This window comes from Limanda limanda, chromosome 4 (assembly GCF_963576545.1).
Source record: "Limanda limanda chromosome 4, fLimLim1.1, whole genome shotgun sequence".
Taxonomy (NCBI): Eukaryota; Metazoa; Chordata; class Actinopteri; order Pleuronectiformes; family Pleuronectidae; genus Limanda; species Limanda limanda.
In genome coordinates, this window is record NC_083639.1 from 26830838 (window position 1) to 26842010 (window position 11173).

The following is an 11173-nucleotide window of genomic DNA, read 5'->3' on the forward strand; positions in this document are numbered from 1 at the left end:
AACTGTTTTGGTGCAGATCTGACATTTTGACATCAGATTTGTCATGTGTAAAATGTCTTTGTCATTTTCCTGGTGAGAATCCCAGGTTTGACCAAATAGCTTTTTCCTTGCTGCTCTTACAGGTCAAATCCACATTAGTTTATTCTCTGGGACGATAAGGAACATTTGAACTTTCACAGATGTGTTGAACTTGTCTACACTTTGAATCACAAAGAGGCAGAAATCCCAGAGAACATCAGAGACTTTATTAAAAACACAAGAACAAAAGGAATGAAACAGCAAAGCATCTTAATTTAACATTTATTTATAAAAACGAGATACAAGAAAAATGTAGCCTGAAACGTTCAATTTCTACACAGTACAAATGAAAACTTGAAATTGTGTTACTGCGATTTCTAAATATAATCAACAGAAAATGGAACGTTTGTGATATGACACGTCTCATGTCTCATCAGGGGAAACGTGACCTAACGTCATGAAGGTGAGTGTTTAGGTTCAATACAGGAAGGAAATTCTGGTTCTGCAGCTGCATGTTTTGGCGGCTGTGGCTCAGGAGGTAGACCGGATCGTCCACTAACCAGAGGAGCACAGGTTCGATCCCCAGCTGCTCCAGTCGACATGGCCAAGTGTCCATAAGCAAGAATCAGAACGCTTTAACTACCCCTGACAGCTTCGTGGACAATGTGTGTGATAGACGTGGAACAAACACTGAGTGAGTGAATGTGACTGAGTGAGTTCGGTAAAGTGTGTGAGTCGTCAACAGGACGATATGAATGTATTCAAATGTTCATATGGAGAACATCACTGCTCAGGGTGATCAATTTCACGTCTGCATGTTGAATAAACTGCTTGAATCCTTTGCAGTGTAAATGTTAACAAATCTAAAACAGAAAAGTCCCTTGTCCCTAAAAACTAACAGGAAATATTAACAGAACATTTCATATGAGATACTTAAAACATCCCACAACCCTTTTATAATCTCCACTCAAATGAACTTTAAAGGTTAAGAACACAGCAACGCATGAATATAACCAAACAAAAAAAACAAGCAACTCTTAATTCATTAATTTCTTGTTCAGGCCAAAATTGTGAGGATTGTGTTGTGGTTGTGTTGTTGTGTGGTTGTGTCTCCTCCCTCCTTTCTGTATGCGCCCTGTGTGTGGTGTTGTGGTAGGGGGCGTGGCTGGCTCCTGCTGATGCGGACGAGGCACACCTGCACCCAATCTAATCTAATCATCGCCTCCATAAGTATCTGGTCGTCTCAACACTTCGGCGCCAGATTTTTCCGTCTTCGATGGTATTCGGTGTGTAGTTTATCTCGCCATTTTCATGCCTCTTGGATTACCCTCTAACCATTGTGTCCTCCTCAACCCAGAACCCTGGTGTGCCTCACCGCGTGGATCTTCTACCTGCCGTGTTCTCTGCCTGCTACCTGCTACCTGCCAGCTGCCACCTAGCCAGCCAATAAACACCGTTAATATCATACCATCCACTCTCCGTGTCTGCTTTGGGGTCCAACCTGTACTAAACCTTAACAAAAATAGAAATAAAATAAAATCTGAATATTTACACATCTGGAAAACTAATTTTGCAACGAGAATTCTGCTTCTCGTCCATAAACCTGAAGAGAGAAAAAAGAAATAAAAATGAAATGTTTTTATTTATTTTAAGTATTTTATGTATTTACAGTATTGAGACCCAATATTTCCATGATTCTCTCAGTGAAATTAAAGTTTACTAAGGAAAAATACATTGATCTTAAATTTATAAGTACTAAATATTGGGTTTATTAACATTTGAATTGTTGTTAATGACAAATATCAGCTGTATGTGTGATCACATAGAGGAATCGCAGGATGACCGCCGCGGAGTTAAGAGTGTCCGTATTTGATTCTTCAAATGTAACTAAACAACAGGAAAACAATAAAAAATGGCTCTATACTGCTCCTGTGTCATCCAAGTGTTCGTAAGTCCAGATATTCAAATTCGAAACAGCTTCATGTACACTGAGTTTTAAAGGTTCAGTTTGTAGGATTTAGTGACATCTAGTGGTGAGGCTCAACACCCCTCACCTCACCCTCCCCTCCCAAACTTGACAGAGAACAGGTGGTAACCTTCAGTTGTCATTCAAACTCAAAAGGTGTTTAGTTTGTCCAGTGAGGGCTACTTTAAAAAACATGGCGCCCTCTGTAGAGAGGCCACCGCTCCCGATGTGAATTTAAAGTATTTTTAAATATAAACGGCCCATAATACTGTAAAGAAAACAACAATGATTATTTTATATTCAATTTCTGCCACTAGATCCCTTTCAACTAAATTTTACACACTGAAACTTTAAGCATAAATGTTTAGAGAAGTTATTGCTGATGTCATCATGTCATGTGACCCTTGATGTCTATTTAGAAATTACAGAAAACACTTCTGATAAAAATAATGAATTTCACGTTAACTTTTTAGTTTTAGATGAGGATGAGGGAGGATTTATGACTTTATATGCAGCCAGCTCTCAGGAGGCGATCACGAGGATTTGAGCTGTCATCATGTCGTCCATCTTTAGCTACAGTTGATGAATATATAGAAATACACTGAGTTATGTCATAAGAGTGTAATTGATGGATGTGAAGATTTAAAATGACCAGACAGGATTAAATACCTGTCAGTGATTTGAGACACAAATTATTCGTCATATTTCTTGTTACAAGGTTGTTTTTATTGGGAGTTACACGACTGTCTTTATTGAACATACTGCAGGTAAAGAGCAAAAGTTTTATGGAAGAATATGAAACATTTTGATTCAAGCTTTGAAATTCTTCATGAAACTCTACGGCTCAGTTGCCACACAGTGAACTAGTTTTCATTTTTCATGGTGAATCCTTTAACAAGTGATACAATTCTTAAATAATATACCAAATTTCTATAGTTGCTAAATTGAAGTAAATAATAAAAATTACACAAAAATCGTGTATCCCATTCACCATTCGGAATGTCAATCTAAATGTGTTTTTATGACATTAAATATTCAGCAGGAGATTTGAGACAGACAGACATCTGTCATTCAGTGAAACAAGAGACAGAAATACAGTTTTATGAAAGAGAAATATACAAAGTCCTCACATGGAATGTTCTCACTCAGTTTTTAAATCTAAAACAGAAATAAAGTCCTGGTGCTGTGTGAAATCCAAAGTGGTTGAACACTTTTATAGGACCTCAGTCTGTGGCATTTTTGTGCGTTTGTTTAGTTTCACAGATCCTAAGGCCGTCTTGGAAAAGTCTTACAATGAACAATACCAGTGCTTCACCACCACAATCGTCATTTACACCATCACTATTCTAATCTTCATCTTTACAATCACTCTCTTCATCGCCGTCATTCATCGTGAGGTCAGGGGTCATCGGAACATATCAGTAGTTTTCCTCAGGATCGTTTCTTAGCGTCTTCTCCGTTGACTTCATCCATGAAGTCCATGACGAGCTTGGCAGACTTCCTGGGCCGCTCCAGCATCAGAGTGTGACCACAGTTGTCCAACAGCTCCACCCGACAGCCCGGCTGTGCCGCCTGCAGCACCCCCGCCCCCGACACATCCAGCAACTGAGGGACACACGTTTATTAACAGCTTATTAACAGCTTATTAACAGCTCATCATATTTGTGGTTCATTATATCTTTTCAATAACAGTGTGAGCAGCACGGCTCCATGGATGACGATAAGATAGTTAGTCTTCAAAGTAGGGAAAGAAACAATTTAGACCCATTTAGGATGAACTTAATTAAAACAGAAAGAAATATATATTATAGTTTTAGAATTTATCCCAAAACGCACATCAACCTAAGAACTGCTGACATGATTATAGACTATAAGAATGTTTTTTGAAATATTAAATGAAACCTTATTTTTTCCTCTTTGAATATTTGGCTTTATTTTCTTAAACTGTGTATTATTTCACTTACAGTAGGAATTATCCAATCATTTTTCTTAATATATTTGGTTTCTCAGCGACCATCGTGATCACTGTGATTCCATTACCTGGTCTTCCTTCCCCCAGATGACCTGCAGGGGCGCTGTGATCCGATGCATGTTTTCCTGCAGTGAGTAACGAGACGTCTCCCCAGAGATCTCCTTCAACACTGAAAACATAAAACTGTTAAGATGATGCCAGCAAAGTTTAACACTTTGCCTTTCTTAATTTGGATCATTAACATCCACAAAGTGATCCACAGTCTTCAAATTATAATTTTCATTTAATAAGGATTCGGACAATTTTTTTATTTTACTCTCAACTGCTGAAGGGCTTTTATTGTGAAGTACACATGGAAGATTGTAGACTGACCTTCTTTGAAGAAACTATTGTCGGGGATTCTGTTGTCTAGGAAACCTTGGAGGATCTGATAAAACACACACACATACACACACACACAACTTAAATGACCGGCCTGCAGTCACATGATTAGCTCCAGGAGCTCCTGAGGTATCCCATTCACAAGACCCAAAATATATTTGGGTATTTTTCCAGATAAACCAGCAGCAGCAATAAACCGATGGAACGAAGTTGTGTGAAGCCCTGAAGGATGAATGTTCCTGAGGCAGCCGGGTCCTGTACCTGTCGGTGGAGGTTGAGGGGGGCGTGGCAGCAGAGTCGCAGCATGTTCTTCAGCTCCTGAATGGTGGTGGGGATCAGAGCGATGGCGTCCTCCTTCTGATTCGCCTCCATCTCCTTCAGTTGAGTGATGAACTCAGAGTCTCTGGGGAAATCCAGACCTGGAGCACAGAGAGGAGGACGAGAATAAGAGTCACGATTAATTCTGCCTCATGAAACGCTCTCGGGTTTGAATCCCAGAGGAAGACGATTTACCTGCCGGGCACATCAAGGTGACGCTGGACAGGTGGGCGGGGTGACAGGCGGCGTACACGCCAGCAACATTCCCCCCCATCGAAATGCCGAGCAGGTGGAAGGGTCTCTTATCCAAACCGATGCTCTGCACAAACTGCACAGACAGAGAAGTGATCCTTTAGACCAGACAGGGCTTTTTAATCCGGCCCGCCGAACTTGTCCAAATATTTTTTTTTGGAAACTAACAATTTAGTAGCAATTAAATGGCACTTACTTACAGCACTTTGTAGTTTGCTTTATTTTTGAAGAAATTGTACTTTCTTGCACTTATTGTAAGTCGCTTTGGATAAAAACGTCAGCTAAATTAAATTTGCCCGGTAGTGTGGTGAATAGGGCTTGAAAGGGCACATGATCTCCCTTCACTTTTCCCCTTTGCCCTGTGAGCTCTTCTGTAAAATGAGCGGATCAAGGAAACAAAGAGTGGACAATGAGTGCCGAGTGTTTAAAGGGACTCTTACCTTTGTTGCATTTTTACACTTTTTTTGGATAAGGTTAAATTGGTATTAATAAGGTAATGACACTCTAAAATGCAAGACAGACCCACCAGGAGTAAAAACAAACAATTATTTCACTCTCATAATATTTAGTGAAAACTTCAACCAATAAAATTCTTCGGACCGAAGGACCTTATTGGCCGACAGACCTGTCTGTTTGCTGCATGGACATGCAGGTTTTCCGTCTGCTTCTTGTGGTGCATTCGGGCCCGCGTCATCAAAGCATGTGAATGTAAATGTATATAACTTACCGAATCCATTGATTTGGTAAACAAAAACTCACGTGCGTGCGCGGAGGCAGTAATTGTAAGTCTGCTTGTAAATAAAGTTTCTTCAAAAAAACACCGCCGATGGCAACGAGGGGGTGGGGCATTGGAGGAAGGCGGGATGATTTGAATGTGCTGTAATTCTCAAATGCAACAAAGGTAAGAGTCCCTTTAACACAGAGTCGACAACAAAATACTTTTACACAAATTTTAGAACCCATTTTGGCCCGCGGGTCAAAAAGTTTGCCCACCCCTGCTTTAGACTCTGAAACACAAACCGTTAGTAAAGATGGACGACATGACAGCTCCGAAGAAGTGAAGCCGAACCATCATGATCGCCCCCTAGTGGCTGGCTGCTGTATGGTCGTAAACACACCTTGTTTATTTCAGTGGATGGGACAAGGACCAAACTAAAACTTCAAACTACACCTTGTGCTCCGCCTTAAAGATGGTAGACCCAGAACTCGATGGAGGGATTTCACACTCCATACGGCCTGGTCGTCCATATTCACATTTCTTCCATATTCACCTGTTTTTTCGGACTGAAACTGTTGGACTTGAACTCTGCGTGTTTTGAACAGACCTGGTGGACTCGGGCGACCTGGCCTTGGATGCAGTAGTCCTCCACGCTGGTGCGACTCGTCTCCCCGTGTCCCGGCAGGTCCACACACACTAGATGCAAATTTTTGGGGAAGAACTAGCGGCGAAAACAAACACACAGAAGACAGAGGGAAATAAAATGTGAGTCCCAAAGCCAATTACAATGTAGTCATTCCGGTTCTGAGCCTTTCAAACCAGAAAAGCTTGTTTGTATGTTAGTTTGTTACATGTAGTACAGAACTTTTATGTGTTATGGATTTGGGACTTTTAGACTTTCTTCCTTTCTTCTGTACATTGGTGTCTTTCTTTCTTTCCATCCTTCATGCTTTCCTTTACTCCTTCCTCGTCTCCTTTGGCTTTCCCCATCTCTCATTCCTTTCTTTCTTTCCTTCTCCCGACTCAGCTCTCTTCTACATCCATTTTGTTCCCTTTATCCTTCGCCATCCTTCCTTCCATCCATCCATCTTTTCTTCAGGAGGATACTCGCAGACCGCACTCATAATTCTTACTTTGCGAGTATATGAGAAAAACAATGATTGTGTGTGTGTACTACCTTTATGAAGGGCAGCCACATGTCCTTGTTGCCGGAGAAGCCATGCAGCATCAGCAGCGATGGCGTGGCGCCCCCTGGCGTACCGCGGCTGGAATAACAGAAGCGGTAACTTCCACTGTTAGAGTAGCTGACCACCATCCCCAGTCTGCGACGTTCAAACCTGCGGAGGATCAGAGAAGAATCACTGGGAGGCCAGGATGCTACAGAGCTGAGATGTTGAAGAGGACACAGAGCTGTGCAGAAAGCTGCTGTCCTCAAAAATCTAACTTCTTTCAACTCCATCAGGTGAAGTATCAAACAAAAACATTAACAAGCATTAGCCAGTAAAGGGTTCATCCTCTGGAGAGCAGGGTGTGGCCAGGAAATCTTCTCATTCAAAATGACATAACAGATGAATGTTCCAGTTTCTCTAATAACGACCTAATCTCAGCACTAAACTTATTACGTCATGTTTCAGTGTTTCAGTTTTTTCTCTCTTGATCTTGAACTTTTACTCAGTTTCAAATCTGCTGATAAAACTGTTATATGACTGTGACTCAGCACTTGTGTGTGTGTGTGTGTGTGTGTGTGTGCGCGTGTGTGTGTGTGTGTGTGTGATATTAAGATAAAGATATTCTGTGTCTCTCTACAACTTGGAACAAAGTCCAGTATTCGCTCACATGAGGTCACGTGTAAGTGTATTTTGGAGACATTGATTATACAGCTCAGCAACAGCTTGTTATGTTCATCTGAATACACTATCATTATTATAATTATTTGTATTATTATACCACCCCCATCCCCCCCCGGCAAACCTAAACCACCATCCAGCCTGGAAAATCCATTTGATGATCAGTAGAAAAGAAGAGTGAAAGAAAGCGAATAGAAATGTGCAGGAGAACAAACCTACATGAGCTACAGATCTTCAACAGCCCAAATAACCACGAGATAACCTAGATAATCACTCCACATATAAATATACAATTTTAAAGTGACTTAAGGACTTTGGCCAATGTTTGTGGTGGGCCCTTGCGCCCCTGGCTGTGTGTGTGTGTGTGTTTGTGTGTGTTTACCAGTTGTAGGCCTTCAGCATGGCTCCTGGCCAGTAGAGGAAGGTTATTAAAGTGAGGAAGGGGAGGAGCATTATACCTCCTGCTGGAATGATCATTTTAGCAACATTCAACTCCATCGCTGCAAACGCCTGTAATAATAAATAAATAAAATACATTTTACAGGACGAACATGTGCACATGGATCAAGTTTAAAGCAAACACAGGCGTCAACTGAGCAAACAGGTTGGATAATATGTATATACCAGATATATATACAGTATATATATCATATATAAAAAACATATAAAATCAAATTGAATTGATTTGAATATATATACATACATATATTCAAATCAATTCAATTTGAATATATATATACATACATATATTCAAATCAATTCAATTTGATTTTATATAGCGACTAATCACCAATCAATATACATTATGTCAAGGCTCTTTACTATGAAGGTCGAGTTCTTAAATATTATAAAGAAACAGTTCCCACAATGAGAAGCAGAAGAGTGAGGAGCCGCTCACGTTCACGTGGGATCACGAAGGACATTTAGGATCAAAACACTTCAACCATCGCTGCACCGGCCAGTGGTGAGTAGATAATAAATGAAGTTTCATTTTCGGGTGAACTATCCTTTTATAGGAACTTAAACAGAGAGAAGTGGTCTGAGTCTCATCTGGAGCAGAGTCCTTGGATCCAATCCTCCCAATAACTTGAGTGTATATAACAGTGTTAGTTGGTTCAAAATAACCAGATCATGAACTGCAGGTTCCATAAAGACTGAGTCAGTCAAGCTGCTGCTTCTTAACATATTATCATCATCACACATGAAGATCTGATCAGACCTGTAAAAGGTACTGTACCTGTCAGAGTCCTCTTCACTGTCAGTCTTCACTTCAGTCTTCTCTTCAGTCTTCTCTTCAGTCCACTTCTCTTCAGTCCCCTTCTCTTCAGTCTTCTCTTCAGTCTTCTCTTCAGTCTTCTCTTCAGTCCTCTTCTCTTCAGTCTTCTTCTCTTCAGTCTACTCTTCAGTCTTCTCTTCAGTCCTCACTTCAGTCCTCTTCGTGCTCTTTCACCCACTTTACCAAACGTCAGATCAAACTTTCATGTGCACTTAAAGGGGAAGTACAACGAAGGGGCTGTGCTGCGTTCAGGTACCGTTTTAAACAATGCACCGTTTGTGTTTGTGAATAAAACTGCAACCAAACACCACACGAGGGCGCCACCACCTCAGGCCAAATACTGTGACTGAGGTCACAGTAACCTCAGTCACAGTGTGACTGAATTCAAATCCTAAAGTGTGACTGACCTCAGCTGGATTCAGGTCCTCAGGTTTATTCTACTATATAATATTTGTGTATAATCATGACATGTATGATACAGTACAAGCCAGTGTTATTATTTCCACACAAATCTTTGCTCCAGACATGAAAAGAATAACCGATATGCTGTTTGACAGAAAATAATTTGATAAGTAATTGATAAAGTAACTTTATAAAGCTGATATGCTAAAAAAAAAAACAGCACACAAGCATAGTAGTACAACAAGCTTCTGAAATGTGAATATTTTCTGGTTTTGAAAGTTTTACCAAGACAGGAAACTCAGCATCTCTGTGTTTTCAAGAAAGCGATTTTAATATATAATTTATATATATATATACATTTTATTAAATGAAAAGATAATTTGAAAGGGGGTTTACAAATCATTGTATTATTATTGTTATTATTAGTTGAAGATTGGTTTCAGGATTTATCATCTTTTTAAGCTTTACTGATTTGTTTCTTACTCTATGATGCATTTTGAGCATGTGTGGATTTTCTTCTTGTCGATGTTTGGGTGAACTCGTCAATTTTATACACAAAACAATCAGTTAATTAAAAAAGACAAAAATGATTTAAATACAGAGAAAAACACAGAGGTAATTTCAGATATTAAATACAACTTTGTAATAAAGAAGTTTACACAATGTAACAAAATAACCTAAAACAACTCAGCTCTTGAACCCAGATTTCAACACAAGTCTGAAGCCACATGTCGGAATATGGGACTCGACACAGTTGTTACTGTAAGTGAGTGATGAAAATTCCAAATCAATTTTCAGTTAATCAAATTATTTAGACCCGAGTGATTCTGTGGCTGCCCCCTGGGGAGTTTCTGACGATTTTCTCCAGCAGTAAAGGAACATGTGTTACACTCAACAACACAAAGCTGGACTCATTAAACTGATCACTCCTCTCAAAACATATTAAATCACCCACTTTCTTATGGAATCAGACACAAACACTAGATTTTCTGTTAAATTGGAAACTGTCTTTAGCCTCAGAATGTTTTTTTTGTTTTTCTCACAGGTTGAAAGTGGTGATGTCTCCATACATGGGTATTTAGAGCTGTCTCCGTAGAATCAGCTGCCTGCTGGAGCCCTTGAATTACATCATGAGAGCATGAGGGTGAACTAAAGCAGTTACGATGTGGAACGATCAGATAAACAAATGAACTGAAACCCAGTGTGAAGCTCCATCAGGCCGCTTCCCGCAAACAAACCCTCTTGTCACTGTCGCTTGCAGATCTTTTATAGGATTTTTATAAATGTATATCATAAAGATATGAGTTTCGCATGAAGATCTCCACTTCCTAACTTGACGAACAGGATGAGACCCGGGATGGAGACAAAGAGATGGAGCCAGGATTCTGTTTTTCCCTCTGTTCATTGTGAGATCCCAGGGGAAAGAGAGTCAGGCGTATTAAGGAGACGGATCTTTATGAGTGTGGGAGATTCGAAGCAGCTTGAGTGGATTAAAGTGAATCTTGGTCCCTTGTGGAGTTGATCACTCTACTCAGTGTCATTCTAGTCGTGCACATATGTAATCATGTCCACATGAATCCTGGAGGGGTCCCACAGGAGGGATGTTCTAACTCCATTACTCTGGATTCAAGGATGAAATCTATAATGCCAATAACAAGGTGGGACATTTGTAATAAGCTGGACAGATGAAGCTGGAGACTCTGAATGTCCCATCATTCTAAATAAAAGCATTTAGCCCAATCTGAGTATAGAATCACAGGAAGTGCTGAAACAGTTCCTCTGTGAACCCCCTCCCCCCCTGCCCGATGATGGAGTGTGCTATTACAGACCATTATACTCAGCAACCCAAACACATTTATCTCAGTTAGGGACTAAAAATATCCTTTTCTGGTTTTTCTTTCACAGTTTAGGTAACAGCTGCCAGGCGCTCAGCTGGGTGACGCAGCCGCTCAGGAACGTCCACCGAGAAACCACAGGAATAATTCACATTCCTGCAGAAAGTACGTCAGCATGAGCTGGCACA

At 40.3% G+C, this 11173-nt stretch overlaps 1 protein-coding gene across 1 annotated transcript; it reads right to left on the minus strand.

The window, feature by feature from the left end:
• Positions 1 to 2688: 2688 nt before the first annotated feature.
• LOC132999756 (monoacylglycerol lipase abhd6-B-like) lies at positions 2689 to 8911 on the minus strand. The gene is made up of 9 exons (XM_061069514.1): positions 8710 to 8911; positions 7855 to 7982; positions 6803 to 6962; positions 6233 to 6346; positions 4851 to 4983; positions 4599 to 4756; positions 4329 to 4383; positions 4025 to 4125; positions 2689 to 3589 (listed from the first exon to the last, which is right to left on the minus strand). Exons 2-9 carry the CDS (start codon positions 7968 to 7970, stop codon positions 3416 to 3418), a joined length of 1011 nt encoding a protein of 336 aa, XP_060925497.1. The 5' UTR covers positions 7971 to 7982; positions 8710 to 8911; the 3' UTR covers positions 2689 to 3415.
• Positions 8912 to 11173: the final 2262 nt, after the last annotated feature.